Source organism: Bufo gargarizans, chromosome 3, assembly GCF_014858855.1.
Source record: "Bufo gargarizans isolate SCDJY-AF-19 chromosome 3, ASM1485885v1, whole genome shotgun sequence".
NCBI classification, from domain to species: domain Eukaryota; kingdom Metazoa; phylum Chordata; class Amphibia; order Anura; family Bufonidae; genus Bufo; species Bufo gargarizans.
The window spans coordinates 159,428,366-159,453,095 of NC_058082.1; the positions used below are offsets into that span (position 1 = coordinate 159,428,366).

A 24,730-nucleotide genomic window follows, 5' to 3' on the forward strand; every position below is an offset into this window, starting at 1 on the left:
TCCAGAGTGACGTCAGGGCGCCCCAAGCGCATGGATCACGTGATCGCATGGCACGTCATCCATGCGCATGGGGCGCTCTGACGTCACTCTGGAGCGCCCCGGGAGCCGCACGGACAGTAAGTATACCGCTCCCCGCTCCTACTATGGCAACCAGGACTTTAATAGCGTCCTGGCTGCCATAGTAACACTGAAAGCATTATGAAGACGGATCCGTCTTCAAATGCTTTCAGTACACTTGCGTTTTTCCGGATCCGGCGTGTAATTCCGGCAAGTGGAGTACACGCCGGATCCGGACAACGCAAGTGTGAAAGAGCCCTTACCCTGGGTTCACACCTGAGCATTCCGAAAGGAGCGCTCTGTATGCGCGATTGTACGGGCGTTTACAATCGCGCATACAGAGACAAGCAAACGCCCATTGTCGCGCGTTCCCGAAGGTCTATGTACGGGAACGCGCGACAAAACGCCCCAAAGAAGCTCAAGAACTTTTTTGAGCGTCGGGCGTTTTACAGCGCGATCGTACGCGCTGTAAAACACCCAGGTGAGAACCATTCCCATAGGGAAGCATTGGTTTCTCCTTGTTGAGCGTTTTACAGCGCGTAGGAAAGCGCTGTAAAACGCTCAGGTGTGAACTTAGGGTTAGATAAGACCATCTAAAGGTGTTACAGATTTATCATCCAGCATCAGCCACTATGATAAATCTGGTGCACCATCAGACTTTCTACTCTAAGGGCTCATGCGCACGAACGTATTTTCTTTCTGTGCCAGTTCCGTTTTTTATGTGGACTGTATATGGAACAGTTTATTTCAATGGGTCCGCAAAAAAAACAGAAGTTATTCCATGTGCATTCCATTTCCGTATGTCTGCATGTCCGTTCCGCAAAAAAATAGAACATGTCCTATTATTGTCCGCGTTACAGACAAGGATAGTACTGTTCTATTAGGGGTCAGCTGTTCCTTTCCGCAAAATACGGAATGCACAGGGACATCATCCGTTTTTTTTTTGGGCCGATCCAAAATACATACTGTCATGTGCATGAGCCCTAATTTGCATTGTGTAAATCTTAGTATCAGTAAATCCATCCCACTTTGTCACTTGCAACTCATCACCATTAAAATTAAGGAAGAAAAACCTAAACATCCCCAATAAATTTACAGCTTATGCAGTTAAAGAAGCACTCCCACAGAAATTTGTATTCTCTGACCTGCTAGAAAGGTACATGATGTAAACTGTAGTGGAGGTAATCTTCTTACCAGTGACTATTTGTGAGTTAAAACCTCCCTTCTGATCCTCAGCTGTGCCATGTGACCAGCCCTCTGATCTCCAACTGACACATGACAGGAAGTCAGTTAGTTCTCTACTCATTCCTACGAGACTGACATTGAGGCTCCCATAGGAATACATAACGAAACCAGTTTCCTGTCCACACCTGAGATGCTGTGTTATTTGGAGAGTCACAGTACTGGTCACATGACACCGCTGAGGCTCAGAAAGGAGGGGATAACTCACAAATACAGTCACTGGCAAGAAGATTAACTTCACGGCAGTTTAGATCATGTACCTAGGTCAGAGAATAAAACATTTTGTGGGAGTGCTTCTTTAAAACTCGTTACAAAGTCCACTCTTTATATACCTTTATAGTTTTCATTCATTTACGTTGTGTGTGTAACGTAAACCTTTTTCTTCTTATTAGTTGATCAGAATCGGGAGAGTAAGGAAAACCAGTGGCTTGGAGTCACAGTAAAAAGCCAAGGTCCTGGGGGGAAGATTGTGGTAAGTTGTATTTACGTTGTTTTGTTTCACATTGGTTAAAATTAGATCACTCAGTATTTAGGTCTCCACTCACATTAGCATATTGTCAGCTGACAATCCAAATAACAGCGGGATTGTCCAACTATCTAATGTGTATGGGGAGCTCCCAACTCTTTCCTGACAAATGATGGTGCAGAAGTGAAGGAACAATGGATTTAAAATTAAACAAACAAGATGTGCTTTAACTGCAGACTTTCAGCTTTAATTTGAGGGTATTTACATCCAAACCAGGTGAACGGTGTAGGAATTACAACAGTTTGCATATGTGCCTCCCACTTGTTAGAAGACCAAAAGTAATGGGACAGAATAATAATCATAAATCAAACTTTCACTTTTTGATACTTGGTTGCAAATCCTTTGCAGTCAATTACAGCCTGAAGTCTGGAACGCATATACATCACCAGACGCTGGGTTTCATCCATGGTGATGCTCTGCCAGGCCTCTACTGCAGCTGCCTTCAGTTCCTGCTTGTTCTTGGAGCATTTTCTCTTCAGTTTTGCCTTCAGCAAGTGAAATGCATGCTCAATCGGATTCAGGTCAGGTGATTGACTTGGCCATTGCATAACATTCCACTTCTTTCCCTTAAAAAACTCTTTGGTTGCTTTTGCAGTATGCTTTGGGTCATTGTCCATCTGCACTGTGAAGCGCCGCCCAATGAGTTCTGAAGCATTTGGCTGAATATGAGCAGATAATATTGCCCGAAACACTTCAGAATTCATCCTTCTGCTCTTGTCACCAGTCACATCATCAATAAATACAAGAGAACCAGTTTCATTGGCAGCCATACATGCCCACGCCATGACACTACCACCACCATGCTTCACTGATGAGGTGGTATGCATAGGATCATGAGCAGTTCCTTTCCTTCTCCATACTCTTTTCTTCCCATCACTCTGGTACAAGTTGATCTTGGTCTCATCTGTCCATAGGATGTTGTTCCAGAACTGTAAAGGCTCTTTTAGATGTCGTTTGGCAAACTCTAATCTGGCCTCCCTGTTTTTGAGGCTCATTAATGGTTTACATCTTGTGGTGAACCCTCTGTATTCACTCTGGTGAAGTCTTCTCTTGATTGTTGACTTTGACACACATATACCTACCTCCTGGAGAGTGTTCTTGATCTGGCCAACTGTTGTGAAAGAATTCTTCGGTCATCCACCACAGTTGTTTTCCGTGGTCTTCGGGTCTTTTGGTGTTGCTGAGCTCACCGATGCGTTCCTTCTTTTTAAGAATGTTCCAAACAGTTGTTTTGGCCACACCTAATGTTTTTGCTATCTCTCTGATCGGTTTGTTTAGTTTTTTTCAGCCTAATGATGGCTTGCTTCACTGATAGTGACAGCTCTTTGGATCTCAAGTTGACAGCAACAGATTCCAAATGCAAATAGCACACTGGAAATGAAGTCTGGACCTTTTATCTGCTCATTGTAATTGGGATAATGAGGGAATAACACACACCTGGCCATGGAACAGCTGAGAAGACAATTGTCCCATTACTTTTGGCCCCCTAACAAGTGGGAGGCACATATGCAAACTGTTGTAATCCCTACACCATTCACCTGATTTGGATGTAAATACCCTCAAATTAAAGCTGACAGTCTGCAGTTAAAGCACATCTTGTTTGTTTCATTTCAAATCCATTGTGGTGGTGTATAGAGCCAAAATTCGTAGAATAGCGTAGATGTCACAATATTTATGGACCTGACTGTTCATGCTAGACCCAAACTACTAAAACATGACAGATACAAGTCATATACTGTAGTAGCTGCAACTAGTCTTATTCCTCATGTACATACACTGTGCTATTTATTAATGCATAGTTTGTTGAGGTGCCAAATTTATCATAGTGGTTCATGTTGGATGATATGTTTGGTGCATGGTTAGACACGGTTGTCTAACTTTGCGCCAAATTTACACCAACTATTGCTATTGCAACTTAACGTCAGAATTGTTACACAATTTCGGTGCATATTGTCAAATCATAAGCCATGTCCCCATGGTGTGCACAGTGGATCATTATCCTTTTTGCATTTGATTCATAAATGGGTCTAAGGCTACTTTCACACTAGCGGCACGGACCTCTGGCAGGCTGTTCCGTCGGGTGAACAGCCTGTTGGATCCGTCCTGCCGCTAGTGAACGTGTGCCCTCCGTCTCCATTGATGAGAGGCTGCCGGAATAAAACTGACATGTCCGACATTTATTCCGGCAGCCTCTCGCTGTGCGCTGCCGTGCCTCCGCCGGATCTCCACCCAGCCCCCATTATAGTCAATGGGGACGGAGCTGCAGTCCGGGGGCACATGTTCACTAGCAGCAGGACAGATCCGACAGGCTGTTCACCCGACGGAACAGCCTGCCGAAGGTCCGTGCCGCTAGTGTGAAAGTATCCTTAAACCAAAATATATATAGTACTTATGTAGTACAGACATATAGGAAGTCCATGCTCAGCTTAAGGATAGTTTCACACAGGTTTTGCTGCCATTTTTTACAGTATTTTTTATTTTTTTTTAAAGCCATCTCCAAATGTTAGTTGAAAGTCTATGGGAAATATGAAACACAGGAAGCACAAACATTTTTTTATTAGGTTACTTTTTTCTTCTTTTCAAAAAAACAGCAGGCTGTCGTTCTGGGTGTTTTTTTCAGTTATTTTACCTTCTCTGTAGGGGAAAAACAACATGAAGAAAATGTTACTCGTAATAGTTTAATTTGGCAGATATTTTTATGGTAAAAAATGCCAGTACAATTTCATGTGCATATGGACCTTTCCAAGGAGATGGGGCTTTTTCATGGTGGCTGTGCAGCTGTCCTATTTTACCACAGTGGTCAGGAAATTCCAAGTGACTTTTGTGATTCACAGGTTTCAGTGAGTGTTTTTTTCTTTCATGAATCACAGAATGCTCTAATTAACCTTACGGCTCATGCATATGATCGTGTCTGATTTTCAGTTCACCAAAAAACATATAGCGCCTCTGTTTTTTATTCTCATCTGCAAAAAAACTGTGCTGAGATTTTCAGATAGGGCACATGAGTCCATGAAAAAAACTGATGTGTGATGAGCCCCATCCACTTGTATGGGTGTTTGTTACCCGTTTTAAAAGCACACTAAAAATTATGGTCATGTGCATGACCACTTAAAGAGGTTCTTTGGGGGTTTGACTAAAATCTCCAGTTCAGACGACCTGTGGAAGGTTACCATTCCTTCACGACGATTCTGCAATTTGGGCTGTGCACACATTACCAGCTGACTGGCTATGGGCTCTTCTTCTGATTTCTTGACCGGATGTCTTCTTAAGGGTCCATTCACACGTCCGCAAGTGTTTTGCGAATCCGCAAAACATGGACACTGGCAATGTATATTCCGCAATTTGTGGACCGCACATCGCCGGCACTATAATAGAAATGCCTAATCTTGTCCGCTATTGCGGTCAAGAATAGGACATGTTAATTTTTTTTCCGGAAACGGAAGCACGGATGCGGAAGTGCGGATCCGCGAATACGGATGTGGACATCACATTCCGGCCCTATTGCGGAATGGATGCGGAACGGATGCGGACCCATTTTGCGGACGTGTGAATGGACCCTAAGTCTTCCTGTTCAGCTGCATGCACATTACGCAGCATAGGAGCCTGCATCCACTCAGGCGGTCATGGGAGCACAGCCCAGATCTGGGAATCGTCAGCATGACGGAATAGTAAGTAGTGGTGGAACTCTCTTCCTTCAACTGGTTGTCTGAATTGGAGATTTTAGTTAAACCCTCAAAGAATCTGTTTAATGACATGACTATATATTGCTGGAATATATACAGAGGTCCCTCAAGATACAGGGATAAAATATCCTCAGGATAAAATATTTTCAACTTACAATGGTCTTTCCTGGGCCACTGGACGTTGAAACTAGACTGAAAGTACAATGCCTCAGACTCAGATCCAGCCAATTAACATGGCCACTTCTCTAGTAAAACACCTGTAGTGGTTGTCTAGTAGCTACTCTTTCTCTTTCTTCTTAAAGCGGTATTCCCATCTTGCTATTTCATCCTCACCCGCAGCCAGCTCTGCTGTTCACTCCCTGGTTTCCTGCTTCTAAGGCAGTTTGAGGGAAGGCCTGCCACCCCTCTTTATGACATCACACTGAGAATTCAGTCTTTGCGTTAGGAGTGGGACGTAAATTTTTTGGAAAAATGTGCATTATGATATTTTTCCCTTTGCCCCTCCAGGTGTGGGTTCGTCCCTTTATAATGCACGAGGGCATGTTCACAATTCAGAAATTAGTTATCTATAACGGAAAAAGATAAAAATCAATTTGTAAATTTAATTTAATTTTTTAAATATTAGAATGATCAAAAAATTGATATGTATTTCAATCTCAGATACGGGTGGCATCTTGATCACATATGCCCCCAGTAGACCATAGGTCTGCTTTTTGCACCTATGGAACCACACATCCATCTGGTAAACAGCGGACTCTGCTTATGCAGCAGTGAGGGCACTGAAAATAGGCAAACTATGTACGTGGGCCGCACCAAAGTACATGGCGGTGGCATCCGCACAAGCCATCAAAACCACACCTATCATCCTATGGGGTCATATCCTGGCAATATATTTGATAAAGTAGGAAGAAAAGGGAACCGAAGTCCAGCTTCTAAAATGTCAAACTTTTATTCCAAGCGGTTACATTTCTATACTCAGGACAAACGGTACACGGTCTACGTGTTTTGGACCTAACAATTACGGGCCTTACTCATGAGTAAGAACCATAATTGTTAGGTCCGAAACGCGTAGACTGTGTACAGTTCTTCCTGTGTATGGAAATTTTACCGCTTGGAATACAAGTTGACATTTTAGAAGCTGGACTTCTCCTCCCTTTTCTTCCTGCAAGTTGTAACAGCCGAGTCCAGGCTGTGTCTGTGCTTCTTGATAGCTGGATGCACGTGAGCGCTGCTCTTTTTTCTTCAGTTATTATTTGATACAGATTTTCAGTATTTAGTTCAAATATTAGCAAAATGATTAGGGTCAATTACAAAACTTATAATCAATTACCGTTGAAAGCAGGCACCAGGCGAACTGATTTCTATAACAGATGTCAGTTAGTGGATCGGTATCACGACTCAAGACTATGACACACTATAAATCGAGCCTGAATCGCAGCAATCTGGTACTGGATTAGAAAAAAAATTCAACCAGTGTATATACTTTGTATACTTTCTAGCACTTTACATTGTTATCTGTCATCTCACTGTAATTTAACATACTAATCAAATGTTTTGTAAAGAAACACTTGTAGGGATGTGTTACTTAGAATAATTTTTGGCATAAAATGGTTGTATAATAAATAGTAAATTCACTGTATCTGACTGCAGCGTTCAAGATTATCAATTACACCAAAATTGCAAAAAATACACAGATTGATCCCCAGACTGTGCAACACGTACACATAATGATTAGAGATGAGCAAACAGGTGAATTGCGTTATGAATTCTGTTACCACGGGCCATAACGCAATTATATGACGGAATGTGTTTAGAAGTATTCCTTTATTCATTCCGTCATAATAGAAGTGTATGGGCTGCATAACGGATCCGTCTGCAATTGCGGACAAGAACAGACATATTCTATTAGTGCCGGCAATGTGCGGTCCGCAAAATGCGGACGTGTGAATGGACCCTTAATAGGGAAATGAAATTACTAGTGCCGACCAAACACCTTGCATGAAGTTTTTGTACTTATTTGGCTGGTAGTATGCCTGGTGTATGTGTATGGAAATATCTGTGTCTATTTTCCTCAGTGATGTACTATATGAAGAAGCCCAGACACATGTACTGTACCTGCTGGTCCTTGCATAGAGCAGTGAGTCACAGTAAGTGGTGTTATTGCCCTGTGCTGCTGACATGAGTCAGATCCACCATAACTCTGACATTCCATCCCAGGGCTGCATTCCAGGACGGAGCCGACAGTCTGCATTTACAAGGCTGGTTATATGGGAATGGATGACACTCAGAGTAATGAGCGCTTATAATAACCCGCACTCCATAAAGCAAAATGGTCTATTAGAAATCTGCATGTTTCCGTTGGGCTGGAGGAGCGTGATCTACCTCTTCTTTGCACACATACCAGTCTCACCAGCTGCTGGTACCTAACAGCACCAAGCCCAGCTTCTGAAAGGGCTGGAGATGTGATGAATAACATACTAGATCCTGCCAGATACTTGGAATGCATTCTCACACTTTGTTAGGGTAATCTATATCAACGGCAAGAGGAAAAATGGTTGGGGGTGTGATGCAGTAGGTTAAATGTACACACACATACCCTTCTGTCTCCTGGGGAACATTGTATATACATAATGCTTACACTGCAGAGCCAACGTTTAGATGGAAAGTGTTGGGATCCGCGTTGCCCTGGTGATGCGGTGACCTCAGCATTGTCAGCGCAGCAGGAAGGAGTTGGATGCTGGTTGAATTTTTATCTGCTGGAAATGTGATGCTGTGTGGTGCTCACTGGTCTGTCTGCATGGTGACCTATAGGGCAGTATAGATCAAAGCTGAAGGAAAGTTCATTCAGTTACCAGCAGTGGTAAAGAACGGAAAAAGGGTGACTTGATAGGAAATACTGTATTTTTTTGTGTGTTGTATGATAATATGGAGACCTATATGGACTTTATTTAGTCTTTACTAGCAGAAGGACCTGGCTTCGCACGGGTATATTTCATTTAATGTTTGTGTGTGTCATTAAAAGATATTGACAGTATCCCCCATAACAGTAACATCTACAGCACCCCGCTCCTTTAACAGTGACCTCCACAGTCCCCCACCCCCTAACACTGACCCCCCCCCCCACAGTGCCCCGCCATTTTAAAATGTGACCTCCCTAGAAGCCCATATCCTTAACTTTGACCTTCACAGCAGCCCGCCCCTTTAACAGTGAGTTTCACAGCACCCCACTCCCTTGACAGTGACCTTCTCAGGGGCCCGTCCCCTTAACAGTGACCTCCACAGTACGCCATTTTCTTAACAGTGACCTCACAGTACTCTGCTGCCTTAACAGTGACCTCCACAGCAGTTGCCCCTTTAATAGTGGCCCTTGCCCCCTTAACAGTGACTCCACAGTGTCTGCCCCTTTAACAATGACCTCCACAATGGCCTGCCCCTTTAATGCTAGGGCTACATGACGACATGGGTCACGCAACATTTTGTCTCAACAATTTTTATAATGATAGGCTGTGTCACACTGCGACATGTGACATGCTCCGACACGACAGTTGCAACACAACAGTTGCAAAAAAATCCATCCAAGATGGATTTTTCTGCGACTGTGGCATCGCAGTCGTAGCATGTCACATGTCGCAATGCAACACCATAGACTGTCATTATAAAAATTGTTGCGTTACATTGATGCGACATCTACTACTTATTGATCTACTCATTGTCGCGCAACACATGTCGTCGTGTAGCCCTAGCCTAAAGCTGACCTACAGCAGTGAAGAAAAATGGCTGGGTTGTTATGGAAACCTGGAGTAAAACTGTGTGTTTGTGGAGACTAAGAGCCTGCGAGCTTCTATTGGCTGATAAGGGACATGTGACCATGTGTATGGTAGTTGGGATATGAAGAGAGAGACTTGCAGACTTGTATTGGCTAATGCAGGTAATTTTTGGGGAATATCTCAGGAACAGTACGTCCTAGAGAGCTGTGACCCCCCACAAGACTTCTTTCCAGGTAGCAAAGGATGTGTATTTCAAGTTTAGGTGAAATTGATGGTTGCGTTTTTGACTGATCCCGGAACATACATATATCCTTCTTTATATATATATATATAGATTACAACTCTATTGGTCACAGTGGAGATCCTGTGCAAAGAGTAGCTCCTCCACTTGAGAACTTGAGCATGACAATAGATTACATACCTGCTAAGTGCAAGACAAACACACACAGAGACAAAACAACATAGAAATGTGGTCGTACGGGAATGGGTCGGAACCGGATGATACAGTGCCAAATCAGACCAGAGAGGGAAGTCAAAATAGCCAAGCTGAAGTCAGAACCAGACGGGAATCACAGTACTAAATCATGAAACAGAGTGGTCAAAGGCAAGCCAAGGTCAATATAACAAGTAATCCAAACATGCACGGAATGGAACGGGGAGCACAGCTAGGGAGTAAAATCCATAACTGGCAACAGTGTCTCTGGATCAGAACCTGATAGGTCCAGGGACTTGGCTCCCCATTGCACCAGAACACAAACTGCCCAGAATAGGAAAACTGAGCTGTCACTGAGCCTGCATAATAGCTCAACGCACCTAAACAAAATAACAGTTAATCTCCCCAACTTGCCTCCGCTGTGGGGAGGAACAGAATGAACGCTCTGTTAAAATGGATGCCACAATGGGGCATGGCTGAGCCGCGTGACTTGGGGGGCGTGGCCATGTAGCGTGTCTCACCCGTTGTGAACGTGCTGCAGCCCCAGAGAGCATCACTCGAGCCGGCAGGTAAGTTCGTGACAAGCATCTTGGTTGTCCTGATGGGACAACGCCTGTAAAGGCAGTATGTATTCCGAAAATGACTAATTGTTTAAAGGGAGTCTGTCAGTAGTTTTGACCATACTAAATTGCTGACAGCACTGAAAAGGGCCTGAAGAGAGCCGTACAAACATATGTTTTGTCGAATTTTTATCATCAGGAGTAGTGAGAATATGAACTTTTACTTGGACAGACTCAGTTCCTGAAATTGAACTGCTTCACACCCCCACCTCTCTGCTATGAGTGACTGCTGTAGCAGCCAACCAGGAAACCATGAGAGCTGTCTTTCAGAGCAGTGGGGAAGGGTTGTGAAGCAGCTCTATGCAGAGAGCAGAGTGGACTTCATAGTAAAGCTCCACCTCCTGGATACTAACAGGAGTAGTATCTGGCAGAATAAAAGTTCATATTGTCACTACTCCTGATAAAAATAAAAACTCCAGAAAAGGTGTGTTTTTCCTGTTATCTCCAGCCCCTGCCTAGTGCTGTTAGCAGTTTAGCATGGTCAAAGGTATTGACCGATTTCCTCAGAATTTAATTGGTTGTGTTATTTTTAATTTTCCATGTCATATATAAAAAAAAATATATATGTATATATATATATACATATATATATATATATTTGAAGTCCTGCAGGGTTCACACTGGCCACTAAACCTTATAATAGCATGGCCCTTCCTGTTCTGTAGAAATCACTTCTCAGTAGTCACCTCATTATCATCACAGCCAGAATGACAATGGAAATAGCTTATATACTCCCCCTCCCTGCACAATAACTTCTGCACAGGTCAAAGACCATGTGTAGGGCAGTAGGGGAAAAATGAAGATCTGGATTTTTATGTGCATACTACTCATGTATTACTACAGATAATAGTCCAGAATCGTGGTGACAGATTCCCTTTAAAGGGGTTGTTCACTTTTATAATATTGATGGCTTCTCACCTCCTCAGGCTAGGTCGTCAATATCACATCGGCAGGGGTCCAACTCCCGGCACCCCTGCCGATCAGCTGTTTGAAGAGAACGCAATGCTTGTACAAGTGCTGCCTTCTTTTCACAGTTTACCTGCTTGCCACCGCAGTTGCAGTGGCGAGCAGGTGTAATTACAACTCCTCTGTCCCCATTCGCTTCAATGGGATGCTTGAACAGGAATGAGCCTTCCTATTGAAGCAAATGGGGATTGGCTGCACTCTCCAACAGCTGCCCCCATCCCCCCACTGATCTGATATTGATGTCCTATCCTGAGGATAGGTTATCAGTATAAAAAAGATAACCCCCTCGAGGACTACATATTTAGGGTCCTTCACTCACTGTGCCTGTGCCGAATAGTAAACGGGGCGGCACAGGCGCAGTATTTACTGGATGAAGAGGAGAACTCGCCAGTCATGGAGGCACATCGCACCCTCCTCATAAGAACGTACTGACAATAAATAAGACACCACAATCTGGGTTGGATAAACAATGGCCGCAATACTTTATTATGGGTTACCTCAATTAAATTAACACCAGAATAAATTATCGTAATTAATTAAATAATTATAAATACTTCGCCAATAAATAATGAATTCAATTACCCATAAGCATAATCAATTAATTAGAACTACATCCACCCAGCTACACTGAGTGATTCTGCCCCACTAACTCAGCAAAGCGACAAAACCTCTCTTTTATTATTTTATTGGGGGGGGGGGGGGGGTGATGCTCCTCTTCACTCTTCAGACTGGCCACGAACCACCGGGGCAGCTGCAATATAAAGGGTACAAGATTCCCGCCGCAATCACCAGAACAAATCAAATCTCCGGAATTCTCCCCCAGCAACCGCTCTCCACCAATCAGCTTCCAGAATTCTTCAGCCAGCCAACATCCCAGAACAGGAAAAAAACGGTTACCTCAGAACACCTTTACAGGTACCCTAAAACAAAAGAGCGGGAAAAGAGAGAGAAGGGGGGGGGGGGGAGAAGGCACTATATATGTATATACATACATATATCCCACACATATACAGTTAGTGTGTATATATATACATATATACCTACACATATACACACATACAAACGTACCTATATATACCTAGCCTACATATATAACTGAGTTCCCTGTGCCCCCCAAGCTAAACGCTCTGGGGGGCTATTCAATCAACGGGACCTGGGCGTGCCAAAGGGTGAGTGGACCGAGCCTCTAGGTGCTGAAGCACCTAGAGGCTCATTAGCATATTTTAAAAGTGTATTTTAAGAAAACGGTGGCAGGCAGAGACTTATAAAGCCCACTGTTATGTACTGCTGATATTAGCCCATCGCTAATGTCAGCAGTACATAACGTTACTTCTGATAACAGAAACCTTCAGCAGTAGCTTATGCGCTGGCTAACGGAGCAAACAGATACATTTACCTCTCTTGGCTCTCTGTGTCTGCAGTGACAGCTGCTCGCTTGGCTTTCATCCTCTTCTCCTGCGCCAATGGATCGCCTACTTTCTGCAGTTTTCGCGCCGTTAGCCGGCGCATGTGCATAAGCTACTGCGATGCCATGCCAGCAATAGGCATCGTAGTGCGCATGCCCCGGCCAAGGAAGTCAGCGCGCAGGCGCAGGATCTCGCTGAGGGGGAGAGAAAACAGATAGGCGGGCAGAGGAAGAGGCTGGGCGGGGATAAAAGCCAAAGAGGCAGAGCTGCCTAGGCACCAATGCGGTGGACGCCGTCCCTGGGCACTTGCGAGCCCTCATTTACATATGCATCAAAGTTCGTTTTTTGGCAGTTTTACAAGTCCACAAAAGCATATAAAGGTACCGTTTTAATCATCTGTGTTGCGGCTACAGCACTATGGGAACTGTTAAAAAGGGGTAAATGTGCTGACAGACTCCCTTTAAGTACTGACTTTGAGCAATCCACAGGAACCAGAAACAAAAAAAATACAGTACCTGCCCGTCTGGACGCTCAGTGAGCATAGATTTTCTCACCTACATACTCAGAAAAAACACGTAAGATCAGGCTTTATATAGCCAGCGGGTCATGCAGCTTCTAGCCTCTGACTCTGAATGAGCCTTCCAGCCTTGTCTTTATTCCCCCAGTAACAAACCTAGCAGCTACATCGGGTTTGCCTCAGGCTTGGGGAAAATTTTGTACTGGAGTTAAGAGGGAATGGCAATTCCCACTACTAAACCTACCTGCCATTCCATAAACTAATTTGAGAAAAAGGACTTCAGTAAACTACAAACTACTTTGCTGAAGTAACCCAGCTTTACAGTATTCTTTTTATCTCACCCATCTAAGCATTCTCATCCCTCCATTACTTTACCAGACACCGTGTTACACTTTATTATATATCCTTCGAAGTGGCCAAATCCTTCATTAGTAAGATAAGATAAAGATACTACCGAGGAGCTATAAATGTCATTATTCTTACAAGCCGCCGTATTAATCTGTCCTTTCCGTAAGTCGGTCATGTGTTATTTCTAAGAATTGCCGAGCTAAAGTTAAGTTAATGAATGTAAACAATGACCCGTCCGCTCTGCTGAAATCAGAGGGAAGGAGCTGCAATTTCTTACTGTATAAACATCTTGGCATTTTATTGCAGGATTTTATTATTTATAGCAGGGAGGAGAAGCCAAATGAGCCTGAGATTTGAAACACATATTTCCATTCTCGTCAGTCCACAGTTTTTCTCCATGTGCAGTCATAACCCGGTCCGGCCCTAGGATATTTTTAGACCAACTGTATTGCATAGTTTACAAGTGCGGTCTGCTCCCAGCATCCTTTTAACTTAATTTTCCTGACTTGGATGAATGACGTCCGGAATGATTGCCTTTAATTTTATTAGCTGTTTTTCTTCTCAATATTTTGTAATTACGATCAATGTAAAAATTTTACACTGTAATTGTAGCACATTGGCTTCTGAGTATTATGTGGAAATATATTACTATAGTTACTAGAGGATCATAAAGCAGATTAGATCTTGCAGCATTTATTGAAGGTCTAAATATAAAATATAACCAGGTCCCATTCATCTAATCCAGCAGCTTCTTATGTCTGACTCAAAAAGAAAATATAGTTTAAATGGGGTTTTCCGGGACTTCAAATGCCTATACTCAGGATAGGTCATCAATATCTGATTGGTGGTGATCCAGCTCCTAACACCTCCCGCCCCCACTTCCTAATCAGTGGTCTTTAGTGCTTGACCAAGCTCCACAACCTCTTCCTGGACCAGTGACATCATGTCCATTAGTCACATGGCTTTTCTGCAAATCAGTTCTATTTAAGTGAATGGGACTGAGTTACAATGCTAGCACAGCTGTTAAAGAATCTACAGCTCAGTCTGCTATAAGTCTTGGCTTTGTGTGTTTAGTCTGCATCCTTTACCTGCTCAATGTACTGTCTCTGGTTGTAAGACAAATGGCTGGAGCAGGAGCCTCCCTGCTGTGCCCTGTCTGCAACAGAGGGAAAAAAATGTTACGCCCACCCCCTTGGCTATGCCTCACCCCTTAACACGTCTCCAGCCAATGATAAGCACGAGATTAACTCTTTTTTTTATCTGCTGGATTTCTACTAGACTGTGTTAGGATCATGCAAAAAGTGCTGCAAACTGCCAAACCAGAATGGAACAGGAAATAGAACTCCGCTCAAAGTGTAGTGGCCGTGCTGGGTTACTGCAGTTTAACACCCATTCACTTCAGCGAGCTGCCGTAACACGGCCATTACACTTTGGAGGGAGCCTTGCTGTCATGAACTTACCTGTCCAGGCTCCAGCGCTGCGGTCTCTGGCTTTGGAGCAGCCTCGCCAAGTGAGACATGCTGCAGAGCCGTGCCCCCTGTGATGCACTGCCTGGCCACACCCTAGTGACGCTCTCACGTCCTCCGAAACAGAGCGCAATGCTCAGATGTGTATTAGCTGGCTGGTGGTGTAATTAGTTGCGGGCTGATTGACAGCCCAGGTGGCCATTCACTATGTAGTGTGTATTCTTTTCCTGTGAGCCTAATGACCTATCAGGTTCTGATCCAGGGACTCAACGCTCTATTTAAGTCCCCGTCTGGTCTTACTTTCTTGCCAGTGATAGTCATTGACTCCCTAGCTGTGCTTCTGGGTCCAGTTCTGTGTGCATTTGGATTGCCTTATTATTGACCTCGGCTTGCCTTTGACCACTCTATCGTGTTTCAGTACTGTGTTTCTCACCTGGTTCTGACTACCCTCTGTCTTGTGATTTGGTACTGTATTGTCCGCCTGGTTCTGATCCATTCCTGTACGACTCCATTTCTTTGTTGTTTTTTCTCTGTGTGTCTGTCTTGCACTTTAGCAGAGTAGGGAACATTGACCAGTTGCGGATTTGCTGTCTAGGGCTTGCACTGCAAGTAGGCAGGGAAAGTGGGAGGGGTTCCAGTTAGGGCTCATTGTGTATTCCTGCCTACAGTGTATTCATGCCTACAGCAGCTGTACGCCGCTGTTCCCCCGCTTATCGCCGCGCTCAGCGGTGACTTGTGGTCGGTGCTTTCCACTTCACAGCTGCGGTCCTGGCCTCTGTATCTGTAGGTGGTATTGCTTTTGAGGATTCCACTTCACAGCTTCCACTCAGCCCTGGAAACAGCATGAGGTCGGTGGCACAAGTGGGTTCACACCCGCTGATCCGTGACACCGTGCTGACATGTGCTTTCTGCTCCATTCAAAGTGCTACGTCCAACGCTGGAGGCTGCAAGGAACAACTGATTGTTGGAAGGTCGGTTGTTAAGCCCTCACCAATTAGATGTTAATGGCCTATTCTAAGGATAGGTCATTAGTATCAGGAGCCCAGAAAACCCCTTTATAAATGGGCAAAAGAGCGTATAACCAGCCATGTTTTCCCCATCAGTGCATATTTGATAGGAAACACAGAAAAAGGTATTACAGGTGAAACTTGAAAAATTTTAATATCGTGCAAAGTTAATTTATTTCAGTAATGCAACTTAAAAGGTGAAACTAACATATGAGAGAGACTTATTACATGCAAAGCGAGATATTTCTTTATTTGTTATAATTTGGATGATTATGGCTTACAGTTTATGAAACCTCAAAGTCACAATTTTGAGGTACCCTTTGCTCAGGGGGTATGGATGAATTAGCAGACCAGAGTGTGACACTTTGAGCCTAGAATATTTAACCTTTTCACAAAATTCTAATTTTAAGCTGCATTAATGCAATTCCTTTTAATTTGCATTACTGAAATAAATGGACTTTTGCCCGATATTCTCATTTTTCGAGTTTCACCTGTATATACTGAATGAACAGCAGTCTTGTGTATGAAAGCTGCAAACTCGTCTGATCCTAAAACATCTGACCATTCCTTATTGTTGTAATTCCCTGTTTTACTATCTCACTTTTCCCTTGACCTCTGAGCTCAGTGTATGTCGATCTCTGACTAGGAATCGGTCTTCTCTACAGGGAGCCGCTGTGCACAAGATGGAAGGTGCTCCAGGTTAGATGATGGTGATCAATAAGGTCCATCATACTTATTTATCAAGACCTAAAGTGATGGCATATGAAAACAAAAACCAGTTAAAGGCTGGTTCTGCCTCCCTTTAATTGTCCATCAATAGACTGTGACTCACGCATCATTTCATCTGTCAGTGGTGACTGCTTCCGTCCTCTGTGGATTGCTAGGTTTTTATGTAGTCATAATGATCATCCCCCATCTACAGCTCCTATAGTAAGTTTCTAGAAATGATCTGCTGTCATCTAGGCTCAGCCGGTATATAAACCGCCTAGTTTATAGGAAACCTTTCACCTGCAAGCAATACAGCCACATACTTTATGGCTCAATGATGCTTAGATCTGGTGAGGTCCTGCTGTCAGGAAGCCTGTATTGAATTTATGTATGACATCATCAGTAATGACCTTACAAAGGGAGAGCATTTACACTTTAGGTTGCATCTGGTCTTGTAAAATTGCCTTCTATTATTTGGCCATTATATAACCATGATGGGCAAGCATCTGTCTTAATGTCTCCCATGAGGTGACAGCCCATATCCTTATAGATCCACCACTACAAGCATGCTGGTACAGACAGACAATATAGCTCCTTCCTCAATGTGCAGATGCAGCATTTTACTTCAACAGATTTGATATATACAGTGTGTGTGTGTGTGTGTGTGTGTGTATATATATATATATATATATATATATATATATATATATTACTGTTTATTGGATAAGTCAAAAGAAAACTTCTCTTGGTCTCAATACAATGCATTGATACAATTTCAGGGTAATACTACAAAACAGCCATGATACAAGCCACTTGTATATCACATATAACAAATGTACCATAACTACATGATCAGGGATAATAAAGGTTCCTTTACATAGCCCAATGTAGCAAGCGATTGTTGGGAAGGAAGCGTTCCTTCCTAAGAATCATTTTGTTAATCATTGGATTTACATGCAGCGATCTCCTCCACAGTATGGGGAGGAGAGATCGCTAATGCCATCGCTCGTCCCCATACATGACAAAGTGCTTGTATCCTGTCCCAAGGAACTAGGGGGTAAATACCCACAACAGCTGTTGCGGTCCATTGGAACATAACCCTATTTTTATGATTAGAAATCAGTTTCTTCCAATGTAAAGTTGAATATACAGAATGGATCCAGGATTCGATGGTGATCTATGTTTGATTCAGTGAAACCACGCGAGGTCTACACATTTGGACCATAGTACCAGCATCGTAGTCATATTACAATCTAAGGGTCAGTTCACATTGTAGATACAAAAAAGAGGACTCCTAAAAATCTCACTTACACTTCTTCACAATGTAGGCTTCACTTCTGCCTTTGAATGACAAATTATACAAAAAAAAGTTACAAAGTCTTCCAATAAGCTCAGTTCTTTTTCACAGTGCTCAGCCGCAGTCCACACAAATAAACCTTTTAAAACTTTCTGGTGACTATTACTGAACGAGTGTATTATGCTACAAACAAATCTCTGAAATCTCATTTGAAGGGGTTGTCCCAGGACAACTATTACTATGCAATGAATAGGGCATTTAAAATGAAGTATTATTACAATCTATATACGGTATATAAAGGACGTATATACTTTATGTATGTATGCATGTACGTTCCGCAATCACTCAAAAACGCAACCATCTATTTCAACGAAACTTGGTATACACATCCCTTGCTACCTGGAAAGAAATCTTGTGGGGGTCACAGATCTCTAGCACGTACCGTTCCTGCCATACACACGGTCACATGTCCCTTATCAGCCAATAGAAGCTCGCAGCCTCTTAGTCTCCACATATACACAGTTTTACTCCAGGTTTCCATAACAACCCAGCCATTTTTCTTTACTGCTGCAGGTCAGCTTTAAAGGGGCAGGGTGCTGTGGATGACACTGTTAATGGGGCAGGTGCCACTATTGAAAGAGCAGCTGCTGTGGAGGTCACTGTTAAAGGGGTGGGCACTGTGGAGGTCACTGTTAAGGGGGCAGGTACTGTGGAGGTCACTGTTAAAGGGGCAGGCACTGCAGAGGTCACTGTTAAAAGGATAGACACTCTGGAGGTCACTGTTAAAAGGGCGGTCACTGTAGAGGTCACTGGTAAAGGGAGTGGGGTGCTGTAAAGGTCAAAGTTAAGGGGATGGGCTGCTGTGGAGATCCCATTTTATGAAGGCTGGGCACTGTGGGGGGGGGGGGGGTCAGTGTGAAGGGGTGGGTGCTGTAGATGTCACTGTTATGGGGGATACTGTTGATATCTTTTAACGACACACACAAATATTAAGTGAAATAGATGAAAAATAACCGTGCAAAGCAGGGTCCTTCTGCTAGTGTACAATATTGTAAAGTTTTTTATGTAATGTTTATGTTTTATTACATTCTCCTCTTTGGTAGCGTCCCCTGCTGTCTATCCTACTGGTTCACCTTCTCCTGTATCTCCTGTATTCAGTGGCTGCCCTGTTCCCTTCCTCCTCTGTCCTGTGGTGATCTCATAGTGAAACGGACCAAAAACCTTTCATATTATCTATATTAATAGATACATATAGCTATATATCTCTCTAGACAGTGAAGAAGGAAATTGTGGGGGGGGGGGGGGGGCTCTGTGTGAGGGACTATTTTCTAAGCAGGGGAGAAAGGGGTTAACAGCTATTTGTAGTGCACCCTGGGAAATTCATGCTGCTGCCCACCCTCAGAAATGGAGAAAGTCACTTGACTTGCATCCTTAAAGTAATTTATGTCATATATTGTGCTGTGGGGTTTTCAATAATTCAATCATTTAGTGTGAATAATTGGTATTCACTGATGACAGTGACTAAGGAACTATGACTTTGGATACTGAGACAAACTCCATTATTGCAGGTAGCAGACACTGGAGATCAAATGCTGAATAGGCAATAAATGTCTGATCGTTGGGGGCCACACTGCTGGGAATCCCAGTTTGAACAGAGCAGTGAAGCACAGGTTAGGGTGGGTTCGCATCACGTTTTATGCCTCCATTTGGCGAACATGTTAGGAAAAAAAGGATACAAAAACGCAGCACACCACGTTCTTGTATCCTGCAGAGTCTGGTAAAAAAAAAAAAGTATACAAGGGAACTCTATGGGGGAACGTATACCACTGTATGGCTTCTGTTTAACGTATACGTTTTTTGTATACGTTAAATAGACAGGAAAAATATGAAGTGAACCCAGCCTTAATTGTTTAAGCTGCAGAACTAAATGTATTAGAAGAAATATTTAAGAAGGTATGATGTATATGGAACAAGTTGCTATGTTTACGTATTGAACTTTGGTCGTCAATGTAAAAAGGAACTGGCTCTAAGTATAGTAATAACTTTGTGAACACATAAGCATTTTTCAGTAACATCTGCTCTGCTGCAATAATGTGTGATTCCATCTTACTTGACCTTCTCACTTTAATATAGCCTATTTTTCCTGCACTTAGAAGATGAGTAGGTGTAAGTCCAAGATTGCTGAAATTATTCTGTGCTACTTGCTTTATCAGTGGATGGGCAGAGCATCATCCTGTTCACAGTCAAAAAATAGTCTATAGAAGTACATGTGCTCTTTCACACGTCTGTGTCTGCGATGACATCCATGACAAGATGATCAATGGTTCATCCATGAAAGATCTACGTTTGGTCCGTGCGTCTGTTTTTTGCTCTCCATGTGTCATCTGTATTCCATGCTGGGCTGAACACTGCTAGGCTGAAAATCTCCTTCCATAGGTCTGTGGAAATCACTGACAGAACACGGATGCCATGTGTGTTGTGTCAGTGATTTTTACAGATCCATAGGCTTTAATGGGCATGTTTCGCCTGCATCACGGATCAAAGTAGTGATGTCTCCATGGTTTTTCCAATGACCGACGGTCAGTGGAAAGTCATTAATGTATACATAAACACATTGTGGGGCATTTACATAGTTGTGCCATAATTAGCAATTTCTACCACTTAAAAAACTTGTCTTGCTTCAGCAAATGGCATTTATCATGTACAGAAAGTTAATACAAAGCAATTACTAATGTATTGTGATTGTCCATATTGCTTCCTTTGCTGGCTGGATTCATTTTTCCATCACATTATACACTGCTCGTTTCCATGGTTACAACCACCCTGCAATCCATCAGTGGTGGCCGTGCTTGCACGACAAGGATTTCATTTTAATAGACTACTTTCTGCCCTTCCTTAAAATGGAATCGTGCCATGAAAATAGCTTTTTAGGAAGCTTACATTTCCTTTCTGCCTTTTATGATGCAGGTAAAAATTAGAACTATAATCTACTCAGAACCCCAAAAAACTTTGCCAGTCTTCTTGTACCTTGACTTGTCCACGTCCCTATTTTTAAGGTTCTGAGCAATGGCTTCTGTTCATATGGAAATCTTAGGCTACTTTCACATTAGCGTTCGGGGCTCCGCTTGTGAGTTCAGTTTGAAGGCTCTCACAAGCTGCCCCGAACGCATCCGTACGGCCCCAATGCATTCTGAGTGGATGCGGATCCGCTCAGAATGCTTTCAGTCTGGCAGCGTTTGGCCTCCGCTCTGCTCAGCAGGCGGACAGCGTTTGGGTGTCCGCCTGGCCGTGCAGAGGCAAACGGATCCGTCCAGACTTACAATGTAAGTCAATGGGGACGGATCCCTTTGAATTTGACACAATATGGCTCAATTTTCAAACGGATCCATCCCCCATTGACTTTCAAAGTAAAGTCTGGACAGATCTGTCTGAAGCTACTTTCACACTTAGAATTTTTTCTACAATATAATGCAGACGGATCCGGTCTGAACGGATCCCATTGTCTGCATTATATGAGTGGATCCGTCTGGGCAGACCCCAGACTGATCCGCTCTGAACGCAAGTGTGAAAGTAGCCTTAGTGTTTAGGATGCATTTTATGCTCTGCTGGTATTTCCATCATTTTTGATGACAAGAATAATGCATCATGCACCCATCCGAAATGCTTGAATGCGAACGTGAATGCCAGTTGAAAGCACATAACGCAATTAAAATCAGTTGCAAATGTTCCTCTATGTCAGGGGTCAGCAGCCTCCATCGTTCCAACTCTTGTGAAACTACAACTCCCAGCATGCTCCCTTAACCCCTTAAGGACACAGGGCGTACAGGTACGCCCTTGTGCCCTGGTACTTAAGGACACAGGGCGTACATGTACGCCCTGTGCATTTTCAATCACCGCCGCGTGGCCGGCGGCGATCGGAACCCCGTGCCTGCTCAAATCATTGAGCAGGCACTTGGGGCAAATGCGTCGGGGGGTCCGGTGACCCCCCCATGTATGCGATCGCAGAAAACCGCAGGTCAATTCAGACCTGCGGTTTTCTGCGTTTCCGGGTTATTCGGGTCTCTGAAGACCCGATAACCCGGAACAGGATGGTGATGGTGGTGTGATTTCACTCCACCAATCACCATCCAGCGATCCTGAGTGGTGATGGTGACATCACCACTCAGGATCGCTTTCTGATTGGTCTGTGGGCGGTCCGGCGGCAGATTCAAAAGAGGCAGGCGCCCCTCTCCTCCTCCTTTTGTGTTCCGGCGCCGGAGGAGAGAGGAGCTGCCTGCACGTGTCTGCCACCGCTGCCTGCACCCCGATCTGTGCCCCCCAGGACCCGATCTCTGCCCCCAGCACCCCATCAGGTACATAGGGACAGCTAGGGAAAGTTTGGGATAGGCAGGGAAAAAAAAGGGAAAGGTAGTTTTTTTGAACTTTTATTGCATCACCCCAGTTAGGGTGTCTGGGGTCCACAGCACAGCTGTGTGACCCTAGACCCCAGGCCCGTGATTCCTGATTTCGTAGGCCAATCAGGAATCCAGATTTCCACCGTGGGCTACACTGAATATGACTTTTTTTGTCATTTTTTCAGTGACCCACTGGTAAATCTGATGGTGGAGCAGACGAATCTGTACGCCCAACAGTTCGTCGCTCAACACCCGGGCTCCTTTTTGGCCAGGCCCGGTGGCTGGACGCCGGTCAGTGCAGCCGAAATGAGGACATTTTGGGGCCTCGTGCTGCATATGGGCCTGGTCAAGAAACCCAGTGCCAGGCTGTACTGGAGTGGGGACGTCCTATATCAGACCCCACTTTACAGTACGGTTATGACACGCTCCCGGTTTGAGGCCATCCGGAAATGTCTGCATTATTCCGATAATGCAGCATGTCCACCCCGAGGTGATCCTGCCCATGACCGTCTGTACAAGATACGGCCGGTCATCGATCACTTTGGGGCCAAATTCATGGAGGCCTATGTACCTGGAAGGGAGGTCGTGGTTGATGAGTCTCTCATTGCGTTCAAGGGGAGACTCATTTTCCGCCAGTATGTGCCTTCCAAGCGGGCGAGGTATGGCGTGAAGCTATACAAAATTTGTGAGAGTACCTCAGGGTACACTTACAAATTTCGTGTATACGAGGGGCGAGATTCCCGGATTCAACCCCCAGAATGTCCCCCCACTCTGGGTGTTACCGGGAAACTTGTGTGGGACCTTATGCACCCACTGCTGGATAAGGGTTACCACTTGTACGTGGATAACTTTTATACCAGTATCCCCTTGTTCCAGTCCCTTGCCGCCAGATCCACGTCCGCTTGTGGGACCGTGCGGAAAAATCAACGCGGCCTCCCTGCCCACCCCCTCCAGGTACCTATCCCCAGGGGTGAGACCCGTGCCCTTACCACTGGAAACCTGTTGCTGGTCAGGTATAAGGAGAAGAGGGATGTCCTTATGCTGTCCACAATTCATGGTAACGGCATCACCCCTGTCCCTGTGCGAGGTACCGCGGCAACGGTCCTCAAGCCCGATTGTATCGTCGCCTACAATCGGTATATGGGAGGAGTTGATCTCTCGGATCAAGTCCTCAAGCCATATAACGCCATGCGCAAAACCCGGGCATGGTACAAAAAAGTTGCGGTCTACTTGGTACAGGTTGCCATGTACAACTCTTTTGTACTATCCCGAAGCGCTGGCAGCACAGGGACATTCCTCCAGTTCTATGAGGCAGTCCTCAAGGCCCTGATCTTTTCGGACCGGGAAAGAGCAGGCCGGAGTACCTCGGGAACTGTAGGCGCCCGGATCGTCCCTGGCCAACACTTTCCAGGTGTGGTCCCCCATACTGGAAAGAAGGGACGAACCCAAAAAAAGTGCAGAGTGTGTCGCAGGAGGGGGATACGGAAGGACACGACTACTCAGTGCGACACATGCCCCGATCATCCGGGCCTCTGCATTGACGGTTGCTTCAGGGAGTATCACACTTCCATGGAGTACTAAATTTATATCCCAATTTAGCACTGACATCGGATAAAAAAAAATGGTTCTCAGACTTGAGACACCCAAAAAAACTAAAATAATTTATTAAAAGTAGACATAGGTATTGCCGCGTCGGTAATAATCTCCTCTATAAAAATGCCCCATGACCTAACCCCCCAGATTAACACGGTCCAGAAAAAAAAAAAAAGGTGCAAAAAAAGGTTTTTTTTGTCACCTTACATAATAAAAAGTTTAATAGCAAGCGATCAAAAAGTCATATAGCCCCCAAATTAGTGCCAATAAAACCGTCATCTCATCCCGCAAAAAATGAGCCCCCACATAAGATAATCAGATAAAAAAAAAAATAGAAAATGACTCTTAGACTTTAGAGATACAATTTTTTTTTTAGGGTATCAAAAAGGATAATATAGTCTAAAACCTAAATAATTGTAAAAAAAAAGTTGACTTATTAGGTATCGCCACGTCCGTAAGAATCTCCTCTATAAAAATACCCCATGACCCAACCCCCCAGATTAACACAGTAAAAAAAAAAAAAAAAAAAATGGGTGCAAAAAAATATTTTTTTTGTCACCTTACATAACAAAAAGTTTAATAGCAAGCAATCAAAAAGTCATATAGCCCCCAAAATAGTGCCAATAAAACCGTCCGCTCATCCCGCAAAAAATGAGCCCCCACATAAGATAATTGGCTAAAAGAAAATAAAAAAATGACA

General features: G+C 44.0%; 1 protein-coding gene across 3 annotated transcripts in view; it reads left to right on the forward strand.

Moving 5' to 3' along the window:
- Positions 1–24,730, forward strand: part of ITGA7 (integrin subunit alpha 7) — a 168,547-nt gene that overhangs the window by 84,719 nt on the left and 59,098 nt on the right. For all 3 annotated transcript variants that reach the window (XM_044288286.1, XM_044288288.1, XM_044288285.1), the window contains exon 3: positions 1,692–1,771. In XM_044288286.1, coding sequence (XP_044144221.1) covers positions 1,692–1,771 — 80 coding nt within the window. The remainder of the gene's footprint in view (positions 1–1,691; positions 1,772–24,730) is intronic.